Below are 14,815 nucleotides of genomic sequence, written 5' to 3'. Positions count from 1 at the left end.
ATACTGTAGACACTCAATAAAAGTCTGCAGGTGATGATGCCAGTGGTTAATCCCATGGAAAACCCAAACCAAAGTAACAGAAATAGGGGCCTCAGATGACCAGAACACACAGGACCAGACCAAATATCAATGAGCAAATTGATCTTTAATCTGCTAACCTGGAAGGCTTGCTGTCCATCATGGGCTTGGGCCTCAGCTATTTACACAGAATCATTGTACAATATTTACAGGATGCTAAACATAGCATCATTCTGGATAGGCAAAGAAGGGGTATGGAAAGGCTAGAACAAAGCCATGAAATCAAAGTGTAAGCAGAAATTTGCAGGTGTGAGTAGAAAGAAGGGGAATGGCAAATCATGAGGGAGGGCAGTGAGGTAGACATGAGCGAGGAAAAGGAAGCATGGAAGTACTTCTGTGCATGTGGGAAGAGCCCACTGAGACACAAAGCCTTTAAAATTATGGTCTGGAGTCTGGAGGCAAAAATAACTGCCACAAATCACTTTTGTGAGGAAAAGGAAGAAGGCAATTAGAACATTACAGACCATACCTTCTACTTCCCATACCAAAAAGTAATTCTGCTGATTAAATTCCTATGACAGGGGGCTGAGAAGGTACAAAGGGGATACAGAGACAGAATCTTAAACAGACTTAAGAGACAGTAAGAAGAGTCAGGAGAGACACAGGCAATGCAATGAAGGAGGAAAAGAACAAAAGCTCCAGCAGATCTGAACATCTGAATCATCCGGTTGATTTCACAAATCACCTTTCCTCATCTCATCTTCCCCAAAGCTCCTTCCTTTTATTCCCAAATCTCTGGATTTTTAACTTTAACCAAGGAGTGGAGTTAGAATGAGGCTGGGACACAGGGACGATCTATAAAATTCCATCTCACCAATTCAGGTCCCCTCCTTATCCTGTACCAGCATATCAGGGCTTGAGTCGTAGCCAAGGGCAGATTAGGGTGAGAATAGACAGGATGGAGGACACGAGGCCACAAAGCCCCACAATCCCAGGGCCACAGCGCCAGAGGCCTAGTTTGTCCAGTGGGATGAAGAGATCACAGGCATTTCTGACCACATCCAGCAGGAGAGGGGGATGACCCCGAAGGACCCGAGCCAGCAGCAGGACCCGGAGCCGAAGCTTCAGAGCCACCTGAGGCAGACCTCCTCCTGGAATCCCTGGACCCCCAGGTCCTCCAGGTTCAATTCCTCCTGAGACTCCTCCAGAACCCTTCAGTCGCCGGCTACAAGCTGAAGACTCTTGTTCCATCAGTAGGCGGATCTCATAAGCATCACGGCTCAAATTCATGATGAGGGAAAACAGATAGTACCTGGGATACACAGGGAAGAAGGGTCAGGATGGGTACATATACCCACCTAGCAAATCCAACAGAACACCTAAACTTTTTTCCCTCATAGTGCAACAGATTATACATTAGAATATCAGAAGTAAATGTTATTACCATTAGAAATGTCCTTCCATCTTTCTGTAACTAATGTGTTTATGTATGTGTACCTTAAGATCTTGGTTTAAAAGTAATGAAGATCATGAAATAGTCCAAGATTAACCTCAAATTTCACTTTTCCACTTGGCAACCCATTAGCACACAGGCATTCAACCTGAACTACAATAATGCAACCTTTTTTAAAAAAAAGAACAGCTTCAGTTGTTTCAAAGATTCACACACATAATTTAAATCCAATCCTTTTGTTAAAAGGAGAAAAAATAAAAAAGAAGCCAAGCTTGCCAAATGTTTTAGATTATAAATTCCTTAAGAACAGCCTACATTAAAAAAATTTTTTTAAATCCATTCTGAAAACAGTGATCTGTATTCAGTATAACTGTCTTACCTCTAATATAGACCCTGAATTCAATCACATCTATCTATTATACTCAGACCATAGTCTAAGCCAGGGGTCCCCAATCCCTGGAACTGGGCAGTACAGCAGGAGGTGACTGGCAGGTAAGCCAGCAAAGCTTCATCTGTATATACAGCCTCTCCCTATTGCTTGCACCCCCTTGGTCTGTGGAAAAATTTTCCACAAAACTGGTTCCTGGTGCCAAGAAGGTTGGGGACCACTAGTCTAACCAACCATCATCTCTTGCTTGAACTACTACTTCAGTCTTTTAACTGGTTTCCCCATGGTCACTCTTGCCCACCACACCTAACAATCTAATTTCATATAACAGCTGGCATAAATGTATATCACAATATACCCTTTCTTAAAATTCTTGATGGTTTCCTTCCTATCACATTTAGAATAAAATACTACAGAACTCAACAAGTGACTCTGCCGCTCTATCTTGTACCATTCTTTCCCTCAACCACTAGGCTCCAACAACACTGGTTTCTTTTTATATTTTGATCCCATTCAGTGATTCCTGCTTTAGGACCTTTACATTACCTAGTCCCTCAATCTGGAATATTCTCCCTCCGAAACCTTCACATGGCTGGCTCTTCCTTGCACTTCATGTCTGAGCTTAAATGTCACCTCTTCAGAGAGGTCTTCTCTGACCGCCCATTCTAAAGTAGCAAGCCATTTACCATCTTATCACTTGACCCTATTTTAATTTCCTGCACAGCATTTACCACTCTCTGATGTTTTTCTTATTTACCGTGTCTTTGTCCCTTCCCATTACAATGTAAGCCCCATAGGAGCAAGGATCTTGTTTGTCTTTACCACTGCATCCTTGTGTCTAGACTTAGGCCTAGCACGTAGTAAGAGCTAAAGAAATATTTATGGAATGAAAGAGTAGACAGGGCATAGAAACTCTTGTAGAGAGTTGCTTTTCCATACCATTCTATCCATGCCTCTGCCCCCACCCCTCATATACCATAAGCCTTGTTATAATTGTAAATCACCGAGAAAGAGGAAAAGCAGGACATAAGCAGAGATGGAAAGAAGCAATATAGTGTAAATAACAAAGTGAATCATAGGGAAGCAAAAAACAAATATAGGTAATATATAGACAGAAAATTTTATTCTCAAATCATATTCCTTTCCACCTTCACTACCAGCCTGCTCTTTAATCCAAGCCAACATCATTTCATGGTCACATTAGAGAATCTTCTCCTCTTTAGTGCTACTGCAATCCATTTTCCACAGTATAGAAAGACAGATCTTCTAAATGCAATTTGAATCATGTCACATACCTGCTCAGAACCACTGAGCAGGTGGTTTAAAAATTTTGTTTAAAATTTAAACAAAACTAAATGAAAAAAATCCTACCATTACCTAGACAACCTTGCATGAATGATCTGGCCCTGGTCTACCTCTCCAGTTTGAACTTATGCCCTTCCTCAATACTGTCAGCCACACTGGCTTTCTTTCCACCTCTTTAATTCCAAGAAGTCTTTCTGCCTCAAGGCCTCAGAATGAGTTATTTTCTGTTTCTTCTTTCTACTGCTTGCTTTGTATAACTTCTACTCAGACTTCAGGTCTGAAATAAAATTTTTCTCAAAGGGTTCTTTTTTTCCTGACCTTTCTATCTAGATTAGCTCCCCCTGTTATAAAGCTTTAACATCCTATATACGTGCTAAGTCACTTCAGTTGTGTCCAACTCTGACGCTATGGACTGTATCTTGCTAGGCTCCTCTGTCCATGGAATCCTCCAGGCAAGAATACTGGAGTGGGTTGTCATGCCCTCCTCCAGGGGCTAACATCCTATACTTTCCCACAAATATTCGGTTTGGTGATTATTTGTTTTAATATCAGACTCCCCTACTAAACTAGAAGTTTCATGAGAGCAGGAACCATATCTACTTAGCTCTTTGCTTTATTCCCTGGCTCACAGTAAGCAGTTACTAAGTATTTTTAGAATGAATGAATGTGTAGACAGGGAGGGGCATAAATCTCTGGTATAGACAGAAGAAGAATCGAAGCAATATAATTAATATCTAGTCTTGTCCAATCTTAGTCATTCACCATGAAAGAGCATCCATCTTCCATCTGCCCCCATTCATTATTCTCTGATGGTTTAAGATCTAAATGAAGATTGGAAGCCAAGTGATTCAGATGTGTACATTCTGGGAAGACCCTAAAAGATCGTTCTCTCATGAAAGGCAAGGCAGGCAGTATGAAGAATACGATAGACCTTGTAGGATAAAAGAATATCAAACCTGAAAGAACGCTGGGCCCACTTCTCCTGATCCACACGGGGAGCGAGTCCAGACTTCCCAGCCCAAAGGACATTGTCACAGGCGAAGTACAAGGCTCTATTGAGATGACTAACAGTGATGCAGAATCTCAGGACAACATCTGATAGGTGCACAGCTCGTTTGGCTGACTCAAGGGCATCTGCTGAGTTACCGAGGCGTAGAACTTGTGGAGATTAGCAACGGAAAGCAAGGATTTGAAAGTAGAAAGGCAAACAGAGAGCAAGATACAGAGAAAGAGAGGAAGCAAGAGAATCAAAGTCAGGCAAGTGATAGAAACAATAATAAACAATTTTTTAAAAAACAGCAGAAAGTTCAATCCTTTTTAGTTCAAATTTTTTATTAATTTGTGTCCCAGTTTAGCTTTCTCAAATCTGCCTCATTCTCTCCAATCCCTCACTGACCTTATCCCTGCTCTCTTTTCTCAGCTGGGAGGCCTGCACAGGATAAGTACAGATAAGGCAAACCATGATGAATTGGCACTGGTCAAAAATAGGAAGGAGGGACTAAGGAATAATGGCTGGGGATGGAAGAAGTGTGGAGTAATAAAAGGAAAGGCCTAGTTACTTACGCTTTCTTCCTAGGCTCAGATGACCTTCCAGTTGTCGAATCTGTTTCTGTAACTCAGGACTGGCCCCATGTTTCTGCAGTGCATGGCCAAGAAGGGAGCAAGCATATTGGGCAGCCCTGGAGGAGAGGTAAGGTAAGGTAGAGACCTCCTTTATCTCCCCCTCAAAAATGTCCTCCAAAAGGCAACCATGGATCACCCCCTTCCCAGTTTGAGACCATTCCCTTTCCTTCTCTTCAGGCCTGTATCTTAGTTTCTCCAAAGGGCATCGAGGATATAAAGGAGACTAGTAGGGGCTGGGAAACACTACTTCGAATTGAAGAAATAATGGATTTAACAATGATGCAGCCTGAAAAGGACGGTGAAGAAGGCAGAAGGACCACCGCAAGATCACAAGCACCTCAGTGTGAGTGTGTCATGTTCTGTGAGGGGGTGAGAGATAGCTGAAGAACAGGTTAGTCTTCAAAATAGGTGAACTAAGGCCCTTGAGATGAATGAAGACTAGAAGGCAGGGCGGACGTGGAGGAGCTCGTGGGTGACAGTAGGGTAGAGGGGCCAAAGGGAACTCAGGAGTGCCTCCTTAACTCTGAAGACACAGTCCAGATCGCTATCTGTCACGGGGAGAACGCTCCTCCTCCCACCGTCGCCCAGGGAGGAAAGTGTTGGTCTTATGTGAACACACAACCCTGAGCCGCCTCCCCGCTGGCCCACTCGTGCCTCAGTTTCCCCATCTTTCTCACGAGCAGGAACGAATCAAGGCCTCGCGGCCGGCTCAAATCAGCCCCTCGCGGTCCGTCCGGGCCCCCGTAGCCCGAGTTGACCCTTTTTGACCCCCGTAGTGTGAACTGACCTCGCCTCACGAGGCTCTTCCTCTGCCCGCCCGCCAGCCCCCCTTTCCTATTCGGGCCGCACCTACACAGTCGCTCCCGGGCCTGGCTCTGGGCGCTGAAGCGGACCCAGGCGTCCATGACAGCGGCAGCACCCGTTCTGCAGCTCCGCTCCCGCCTCGCTTCCCGCCCCTAGTCACGCCTCCCGGACGACCCAACGGTGCCGCACGAGGGACAAACATCATCAGAAAATAAAGCGAGTGGAGCCGGCCCTTGAAACGTAATTTCAGAACGAGAAGCACTTGTCTCTGGGGCTACATCTGCATGGTTTGTGTGTTTGGCAGGGCGTACTGGGGGAGGTGGAGGGGTGTGTGTGTGTGTGCGTGGTCTCCGTCGTCTCGTTCTCTAATCGGAAGATCTCTATTTCCTGAGCAAGCCTCCAGAGGCACAGTCTTCTTTAAATATTCTGGACCAAGGGCGAGGCTTGCAGGAGTCGGGGCGGAGCGAGAAGGCGCCGCAGTGCTCTCTCCAGGACCACTAGGATGGGGTTGCCCCTGACCCAAGGGTGCTTACAGCGGGACACTCGCAGCACACACACACACACACTCACTCTCACGCTCCTATCGAATTCAGGGCTCCAGGGGGCTAAAGGAGCCTGCGGTAGTAGAAGTCAGCACCAGATTCCTTCCTAGTCCCTACAAGCCCCTGACAGTTGGACAGGTGACCTCCAGATTACAGACGGAGTCTCCAGAGATAGACGCTTTAGTGGACGAAATTCGCAAAATAACCATGTCAGATCCTGAGGAGGGAGAAGAAACTGGACGCAGCTTGCCTCTTCAGATCCACACTTCATCGCCCCGCCCCTTTTCTTTCCAGGTCACCATGTCTGCAGGCAACGTCACCCCTTGGGGGTCATCAGCGGCGGGGGAGGAGGTCTGGGTAGGATCAGGAATAGAGGTGGAGGGCGCAGAGCTACCCACCTTCTCAGTTGCCGCCGAGGTGCGAATGGGAGTGACTGTCGTGCTGTTTGTTTCTTCGGCTGGAGGGAACCTGGCCGTGCTGTGGTCAGTGAAACGGCCGCAACCCAGCCAGCTCTGTCCCTCTCCGGTACGACGACTGTTCGCCCATTTAGCAGTTGCCGACTTACTGGTCACTTCTGTGGTTATGCCCCCAGATGCGACCTGGAATATCACTGTTCAATGGCTGGCCGGGGACATTGCATGTCGGACACTCGTGTTCCTGAAACTAGTGGCCATGTATGCCGCAGCTTTCCTGCCTGGTTATTGGGCTCGACCACCAGGCAGCCGTACTCCACCCGTTTGGACCGCGCTCAGCTGGAAGGAAACTTCTTGGGGTAGCCTGGGGACTCAGCTTCCTGCTCGCCTTGCCCCAGGTGAGTGACTAGGGACTCAGGGCTAGACTGGACAAGAATTTGAGTACACAACATGAGCCTCTGGATTCAAGGGGTGTGCTTGGCCATGGTCAACATTAATCCTCAGGGTGGGAGCCTCTGCTCTTTTGCTAGTTAAGATCATTGCATGTTAATTTGTATTTCTATTGAGTCTTTGTTTTTACTACACTTGGCTTCCACCTCTTTGCATCATCGTAGGCCCACCTTCTTCAGATTATTGCAGGAAAGCTTCAGAGCATGGAGTGTCCTCCATGGGAAGACATTAAGACAGTGACAAGAAAATTTAAAAAAAAAAGAGTGAAATCCGGGACTTTGGGTAAAACTTTGTGATACCTTCATTCACCAATTAAAAAAAAAAAAAGCAGTTCCCCCAGGTGCATTAAATGCTCTATCAAGGATAGAGCAACAAAGTCTTGCCTTCAAGAAATTTACAGATGAGTGCAGAGTCAAATAAGTAGGCAATTACAATATAATGTCCAGTTAAGTGTTATGCTAAAGCTAAGCTTAAGGAGCTAAGGAACAATGGGGGGTGTCTGACCCACTTTTGGTCATTCAGGGAAAGCTTCCTGACTTCCTAGAGATATCAAAATTTCATTCTTGAAAGATAGGTGTTAAGACAAAGCAGGAGGAATGCTGGAGAAGGTGGAGGGTAGAAAATCTCAAAAGTAATCGCAGTTAAAGTTGAGGGCTAGAAAATGGCAAGTAATGAGCCTGGAGGGGAAGGAAGAACCAATTTCACAAATATTAAGCTTGTACTTTATCCTAAGGGCAGTGGGGAAACACTAAGTAAAAGGTAGAGTAACATAATCAGATTTGTATTTTTTACTCTAGCTTTATTGTGTCAAAACGGAAACAAAAGGGTGCATCTGAACTTGAGTGCCAATTCATCAAATCTCAGTATTGAAAACAAACTATAAATCTAGAAGAAAAAAAAAAAAAGCTAAATATGGAGCAATTCCTTCAAAACAAAACCACTAACACCATCTGGGAAAAGGGAGTAAAGCAGCATCTCTGAGCCTGTGGTTGGGATTATGTCAGGGAGAGGGGTAACATTTCAGTCTCTGGAATAATGCATTGTAGTCACATTTAAGATTGGATTCTTAAATCCTCAAATATTAGAAATATAACTACCAAAAGTTAGTCTGACTGCAGTTCTAAGACAAACAAAAAATACTGCTTCCAACAGTATGTTGTAAACAGGACCCCTTTGCCTGTTGCCTCAGTGCAAAAGAAATTAATTGGGTTTATATAAAATGAATTTTAGAAGTGGACTGGGAATTAGAATTAGGACTGTTTTTGTTGTTTGTATTAATTTGCTCTGTTTTTTTCTGAGTCTAGGCTCTACCACTAACTAGCTGGATAACTTTGGCTAAATCACTTGAAATCCATAGACAACAAGATTATGGAATAGATGAATTTCATCCTTCCTTGGAGACTGACAGTCCAATAATGCAATTTCTATTTGCTTCAATAGCAAACTGATGGTAACATGATTCAGGTGCAAAAAGTGTTATTTTGGGTTCCAAATTATCAACCTCTTTAAAAAAAAATTATCAACCTGCAATGCCTGTATGTTGCATTTAAAATATGTCAATTAAAAATTGTTAGCATGGTCAAGGGAATATTGGTGTAGTTAGAAATTATTTTCGTAGACTCATTTCCAAGTATCAGAAGTAAAGGTTTCTATAGTAGGTGGTAAAATATAAAATGCATATAAAATAGTCAGAGGCTGGACTAAAATATAAGTCCCCGAACCTTGCCTATTTTTAAACCTTCTCACAAGTCAGATGTTTCTAGGTATAGTGCCAAGCCATGCACACACACCACCCTCACCACAGCGCTCCCCCTGCCCCCGCCCCCCAGCCCCACCACCAAAAGAAAAAAAAAAAACCCATCCAGGAATATATGGACTCAAGATAGGAGTAAAGGAAAGACCACTCCCCAACTAGAATAGCCTGGTCATAACTCCAATCAGTTCATAAAATCATGTCTGTGACTAAAACTATTCACTTTTCCTAAAAGTCCCTCATGCCAGCTGAAATCCCTTTCTGAAAGGCCTCATATCTAGGAATTTGATACCTACTAAGTTTGCCTTTTATCAAACTAATACTGACTCAATCTACCTTACCTGAACTAAGGTACAAACCCTGAAGCTCTCAATTGAAAAATGCTCTTTACTGATTCAAGCCAAAAACTAGTTTACCAAAAAAAGGAGAGGCAGCCAACCACATTTGGAAAATGTTAAATTTTATTGTTATTTCACCATTATAATTATTGTACATAGGACTATTACTAAAGTCACTTTAGAGAGTGACTGCAAAATAGCCTGCAACTCTAGCACCTCCCATTTTATATAAGATTTCTTTTTCCCACAGAATTAATCACAGACACATCAGGAAAATAATTTCAGCTAAAAATGGTGAGGGAAAAAAAATGTGGGTGAGGTGGTAGAGATATCCTCTTATAAAATGGTAGATAGTACTCAAAAGACAGGATCCTTTAAGTTCTGGATTTAATAAGCATACCCTAAGAGGAAAATAGAGATTTTCAAGATACATTTCTAACCTTTTAAATATGGCACCACGGATGTACCATTACTCAGCACTGCAGGGAATTAAGAATGGATTGAGATTATGCACTATATTAGCTCCCAAATTTCTTGACAATCACACACACACAAAAGAATGAATTAATCAGGAGGAGAGTGTTGAATTGGTAGGTAGTTTGGCAGGGGAAAAGGAAGGGAGACCAGTTCTAATAGTCCTTGACTCCAATCTAGCTGTTCCTGTTCCGTACCGTCTGACGCGCTGGTCCAGGTCCCTTCACTTGGTGTGTCACCAAAGGCAGCTTCAAGACTCAATGGCAAGAGATCATCTACAACCTCTTCATCTTCTGCTGCCACTGATTGCAATGACCATCTGCTATAGCCACATTGTCTGCAGTGTGTCTACTCCCCAGACAAGGAAGGGGAACCATGGTGAGACTCCAACCTCCAGGCCCTAACCCCTACCCTAAAACTATTGTCTAGCCTCATTAATATGATAGCTATCTATCAAACCAAGGGGCTTGCCCAGTGGCTTAGTGGTAAATAATCTGCCTGCACTGCAGAACATTCGAGTTCAATCCCTGGGTTGGGAAGATCCCCTGCAGAATGAAATGGCAGCCCATTCCAGTATTCTTGACTGGGAAACCCCATGGACAGAGGAGCCTGGTGGGTTATAGCCTGTGGGGTCACAAAAGAATTGGATGCAACTTAGTGACTAACAACAAACTGTATCTCTAGCAGCTAATACCACACTAATTTCATTGAATGCCTTCAATTCTAACCAGCCACTAGCTATCATTCTCTGAAGTTGAGTTAGCTAGGCAAGAATTAAGAAGAAGGGTGATCACTATTCTCCTTTGCTCTTGGACACCAACAACACTTCAAACAGACTTTGTAGCTTCAGTGTACCATAGCACCTCAAATTGAAACCTTTTTTCCAGCATGTCTGTCATAATCCCTGATGGGAAGGGAGCATATAGTCCCAGGTTGGGAAGGGGAGGAGGGCTTGCAGCTTCTCTATTTATAGAGGGAAGAGCTCTATCTCACAATTTCTGCCCATCAATTTAGAAGCTGAGTGGTTCTGAATTTGAGTGAATTTTCTAAATTCCCAGCCCCTGCAGGTGAATTTGCCCTCTGCCACTCCTTATACAATCACTCCCGTGTTCATCATCGGGCCCTACGACTGGCCCTACTTATCCTGCTGACCTTCATCTTCTGCTGGACACCTTATTACCTTCTGGGTCTTTGGTACTGGTTCTCTCCCACCATGCTAACTGAAGTGCCTCCTAGCCTCAGCCACATCCTTTTCCTCTTTGGCCTCCTCAGTGCTCCTCTGGATCCTCTCCTCTATGGGGCCTTCACCTTTGGGTGCTGAAGAGGGCATCAAGAACATAGTATAGACTCCTCCAGGGAAGGAGGTTCTGGAAGAGTGCCCCAACAGGAGATTTAAGCTCTTAGACAGAAGTACAAACAAATGTGGCAGCAAGAAACGCAGGAGAGCAAAAAGAGACATTTCTATGTTACCACTTGCTCAGGACAGCATATATAGGAACAGAATGATTATTCCTTACTGTCATGAGAACATCTTACTTCTACCCTTGCTCTCTTAGCTTCGAAGAAAAAGAAATACTGAGCAGTGTCTCTACTTGACCCTAGCTGACACTGGAGACTATCTAACGTAGAAACTCACACAGAATTCAGTCCCTGGGAGAAATATCTTCACAGTGACCCATACTGCCTCACTGTAAATAGTACTCCAGAGCTTGCAATATTAGAAAAGGGAAGTTAAGTAATTAGAAAACAAAAATTGTACATTTATTCATAATTCAAAAGAAACACTAAACAGGGTGAGAGATTAAATATAAACACAGTGAGTTCCACCCCAGCCGTATTTCTCCAAGGCTGCATGGTCAAATGGAATCTCTGGAGAGAACACCTGAACAACAGAGGATAGGTCAGCGACGTCTCCGGTCTGGACTCCTGCTGCGTCTTCGACCACCTCTACAAAGAAGGAAAAGGGGCAGGGCCCATGAGACGAACATAATACTATGTCCTTATTCTGCTTTGCTCATACTCCTTCCACTAAGATAATGCTTTTCCCTCTGCACTTTACCTCCTCTTGCCCTTGGGTGGACCCCGAACAAAACACCAGTCCACGCTGATTGGCTGTCCCATCAAATCCTGGCCATTGAGTCCCTCCATAGCAGCCTGGGCCTCCTTGTATGTTTCATACTCAACTAGAGTATACCCCTGGAACAAGAAAAAGACAAATTATCAAAACTCCATCAAGCTTTTTTCTACTCAACTAGAAAAATCTATCAACCTTAAACAACAAATGCATGTCACACCCCTATTATACATACAACTTATCTGTTTCTGCCTCTTTGCTATGTCTAACAATCAATTCCCAATCTCATTTTATTTCAACTCTTGGCCAACCACAGTCAACTTTGGAGAACTACCAATGCTGTCTAAGGGTTATGGATGAAGAGAGGCAATGGAGTATGGCTCAAGATACCTTTAGATATCCTGTACGTCTGTCCAGATTGAGATGGATATTTTTTATTTCTCCATACTCTGCAAATTTATCATGGATGTCTTCTTCCGTGGCTTCCTCATGGACTCCAGTGACAAAGAGAATCCAACCTTCAACAGCTGTAGGTAGGGGAACGAAGGAAAGTTGTTTGAGCACAAGAAACACTTAAGCAAGATCACACAAGTAAAGTGTGTGCAGGCTCCACAGAGATTGGTTAAGCGACCTCTGACTCCATTCCTCAGTTCAGTTGCTCAGTCGTGTCCGACTTTTTGTGACCCCATGAATCACAGCACGCCAGGCCTCCCTGTCCATCACCAACTCACGGAGTTCACTCAGACTCACGTCCATCGAGTCAGTGATGCCATCCAGCCATCTCATCCTCTGTCGTCTCCTTCTCCTCCTGCCCCCAATCCCTCCCAGCATCAGAGTCTTTTCCAATGAGTCAACTCTTCGCATGAGGTGGCCAAAGTACTGGAGTTTCAGCTTTAGCATCACTCCTTCCAAAGAAATCCCAGGGCTCCATTCCTACTGGGTTTTATTTCATTGGTCCCTAACTCTGTACAGACAGATCCCTACCGATTCCATTTACTTACAGCGTTGTGGTCCGGGTTCATCGCCATCCTGCTCCACGCTGTCATAATCCTCACGCATCCGCGCTCGAGACCCCTCTTCTATTAGAAACACACAGCAGATCACCGGAAATCCCCCTTCTCCCACTGTTCACCGTAGGTCTGAATGGGGATTCCAAAACTCGTAGCTCTCTCCATTCGACCCCATTCCACCCACAAACACTCACCGGAGCCAAAGCCACGGCCCTTCCGTTTCTTCGCTTTTTCTTTTAGTTTGTGGATGCTCTCTGGAGCCCCAGAAGAAAAGGAATAAGTGAAAAAGGTAACAGGTGTTTACAACAATATTCTCTCTGCAAGACATTATCTGAAAGCAAATCCCACCACCTCCAGGCTGTCCCTTCCCGGCCCGCCCCTCTTCCGCCCAAAGGGGGCGGAGTCTCCAACCAACAGAACCCGGTTCCCTGGCTCGTATCCTCCCCAATGGGGAGAAAGATTATATTTTCCTAAAACGTCCTTCTCTCGCACCTTCCCCGCTTCCCGCAGCCGCCTCCACTGTCCTCACCGTCCCCATCCTCATCCATGGCGAAATCCTCGCCCCCAGCCTCATGAAGATCAAGTACGTCCGCCATCTTTCCTTCCCTCCAACTCTCGTCCTTGCCTCTCAGGCACTTGGCTCCTCGGGAAACTGTCGCGGAGGGAAAAGGTCATCAATCAAGTTGACCAATTAAAAACTAACACTAGGTCCCGCGCTCGGCGCGGTAAAAATACGCAATGGAGGCGGGCCTAGTTTGGGAAGATACCGGAAGTGTTACTGTAGCCATCTTGAGCGCGTCATTAGCTGAGCGCGGCACCCGTGTGCGGCGAGGTAGGGGGTGGGCGGGGCTAGTGAGTTCCTCTTAACCAGAGTTTCGGACATGACTGAGCCCCTAACACTAAGTAACTTAACCAGAGCAGCCAACAAAGAGTAACTACTAACAGTGAAAAGTGAAAGTGTTAGTCGCTAAGTCGGATCAGTTCTTTGCGATCCTATGGGCTGTAGCCCGCCAGGCTCCTCTGTCCATGGAGTTCTCCAGGCAAGAATACTGAAGGGGGTTGCCATTTCCTTGTGAAGCCCAGCCGAATTTTTATTAGCGGGTTGCTTTTCGTCTCTTTTCATTCCATACCAGGAAATGGAAGCTGAAGAAAGTTTTTTCTCTAAAAACTTGCAGGCCTATACTGTACCGAGGAGCAGCTGGATCTGCGATGGAAGCATTTAAAAAAAAAAAAAAAAAAAGTCAGCAATGCTACTTCAAAAAGCTGCTTCTGGAACGTACTGTTCAGTTCAGTTCAGTTCAGTCGCTCAGTCGTGTCCCCTGAATCGCAGCACGCCAGGCCTCCCTGTCCATCACCAACTCCCAGAGCTCACTCAAACTCACGTCCATCGAGTCGGTGATGCCATCCAGCCATCTCATCCTCTGTTGTCCCCTTCTCCTCCTGCCCCCAATCCCTCCCAGCATCGGCTTTCTCTCAAGAAAATCAGCCGACCTGGTTTCCCGTGAAATACTACTGAGACACATATCAACTTTTCTTTTTTAATTTAATAATGTCTCAAGAAATTCCCTGGCGGCTCCACATTTTTACTTCGGGGGCCCCGTTCAGTTCCTGGTGGGGGAACTAAAATCCCGCAAACCCGGGGTCACGCACCCACCCCCCAAATTAAAAATAGTCTCTTAAATTCTACCCACCGCTTCTGGGAATTAAAAAGAAAAAGTCGTGATTTTAAATAAAACAGAGGCTTTAGCTTCTTTGAGGATAGTACAGACATTTCACGTTTAAAAACCCAGGAGTTGAGGCGAAAAAGAATATTGCCCCCACATTCTGGAATCCGACGTAGGCCTTAAAAAACAGTAGTGGATAAGTAGTCACTTGTTTATTAATTTTTAAATCAGTTGTGAATGCCTATATGTGTGTCTAATATTAGAAGAGGTGCTAGCAATACAAGGGGAAGTACAGCATCAATCACTTTATAATAACATTATGAAAGTGATCATTGCTGTTACAAGGTACTACAGCAATACAAGTTTCTAATAGGACTGGAAATAAGGAGAGTGCATTTGAGGGAGGGCTTCCATTTAAACTGTGCTTGTAAGGCTGTTTTGCTTTCCAGGCAAAACAGTTGTATTGAAACTAAGAAACATTAATCCATTCTCTACCGTACATAGTA

At 44.7% G+C, this 14,815-nt stretch overlaps 2 protein-coding genes and 1 long non-coding RNA gene across 5 annotated transcripts; 1 reads left to right on the top strand and 2 right to left on the bottom strand.

The window, feature by feature from the left end:
- Nucleotides 1-126: 126 nt before the first annotated feature.
- Nucleotides 127-5,732, bottom strand: PEX11B (peroxisomal biogenesis factor 11 beta). Its single transcript, XM_019956660.2, has 4 exons — nucleotides 5,637-5,732; nucleotides 4,728-4,843; nucleotides 4,121-4,322; nucleotides 127-1,330 (listed from the first exon to the last, which is right to left on the bottom strand). Exons 1-4 carry the CDS (start codon nucleotides 5,690-5,692, stop codon nucleotides 928-930), a joined length of 777 nt encoding a protein of 258 aa, XP_019812219.2. The 5' UTR covers nucleotides 5,693-5,732; the 3' UTR covers nucleotides 127-927.
- A 15-nt stretch (nucleotides 5,733-5,747) lies between these two features.
- Nucleotides 5,748-10,730, top strand: LOC109555832 (uncharacterized). 2 transcript variants are annotated; one of them, XR_011565705.1, is made up of 3 exons: nucleotides 5,748-5,878; nucleotides 6,726-6,944; nucleotides 8,301-10,730. It is a non-coding gene; the product is annotated as an uncharacterized lncRNA (long non-coding RNA). The 2 variants fall into 2 exon arrangements; XR_011565704.1 differs by lacking the exon at nucleotides 5,748-5,878 and having other exon boundaries at nucleotides 5,955-6,944.
- Nucleotides 10,731-11,300: 570 nt separating this feature from the next.
- Nucleotides 11,301-13,297, bottom strand: RBM8A (RNA binding motif protein 8A). 2 transcript variants are annotated; one of them, XM_019956661.2, is made up of 6 exons: nucleotides 13,175-13,297; nucleotides 12,840-12,899; nucleotides 12,637-12,714; nucleotides 12,026-12,162; nucleotides 11,621-11,757; nucleotides 11,301-11,508 (listed from the first exon to the last, which is right to left on the bottom strand). In XM_019956661.2, exons 1-6 carry the CDS (start codon nucleotides 13,239-13,241, stop codon nucleotides 11,463-11,465), a joined length of 525 nt encoding a protein of 174 aa, XP_019812220.1. In that variant the 5' UTR covers nucleotides 13,242-13,297; the 3' UTR covers nucleotides 11,301-11,462. The 2 variants fall into 2 exon arrangements, with proteins under 2 accessions (XP_019812220.1, XP_019812221.1); XM_019956662.2 differs by having other exon boundaries at nucleotides 12,637-12,711.
- Nucleotides 13,298-14,815: the final 1,518 nt, after the last annotated feature.

The sequence above is a fragment of the Bos indicus genome, chromosome 3 (assembly GCF_029378745.1).
Source record: "Bos indicus isolate NIAB-ARS_2022 breed Sahiwal x Tharparkar chromosome 3, NIAB-ARS_B.indTharparkar_mat_pri_1.0, whole genome shotgun sequence".
Lineage (NCBI taxonomy): Eukaryota > Metazoa > Chordata > Mammalia > Artiodactyla > Bovidae > Bos > Bos indicus.
Note: the sequence above shows the minus strand (reverse complement) of the source record. Positions and strands in the feature narration are given on the sequence as shown.

What these genes read in the sequence shown, in the direction of transcription:
- RBM8A (XM_019956661.2), bottom strand. Translation starts at nt 13,241, where the DNA reads ATGGCGGACGTACTTGATCTTCATGAGGCTGGGGGCGAGGATTTCGCC. An exon ending in GGGCCGTGGCTTTGGCTCCG is followed by an intron (nt 12,715 to 12,839) that starts GTGAGTGTTTGT and finishes TGTTTCTAATAG; the next exon opens with AAGAGGGGTCTCGAGCGCGG. An exon ending in CCACCCAAGGGCAAGAGGAG is followed by an intron (nt 11,509 to 11,620) that starts GTAAAGTGCAGA and finishes CCTTCTTTGTAG; the next exon opens with AGGTGGTCGAAGACGCAGCA.
- PEX11B (XM_019956660.2), bottom strand. Translation starts at nt 5,692, where the DNA reads ATGGACGCCTGGGTCCGCTTCAGCGCCCAGAGCCAGGCCCGGGAGCGA. An exon ending in TCTGAGCCTAGGAAGAAAGC is followed by an intron (nt 4,323 to 4,727) that starts GTAAGTAACTAG and finishes AATCTCCACAAG; the next exon opens with TTCTACGCCTCGGTAACTCA. An exon ending in TGGGCCCAGCGTTCTTTCAG is followed by an intron (nt 1,331 to 4,120) that starts GTTTGATATTCT and finishes TGTGTATCCCAG; the next exon opens with GTACTATCTGTTTTCCCTCA.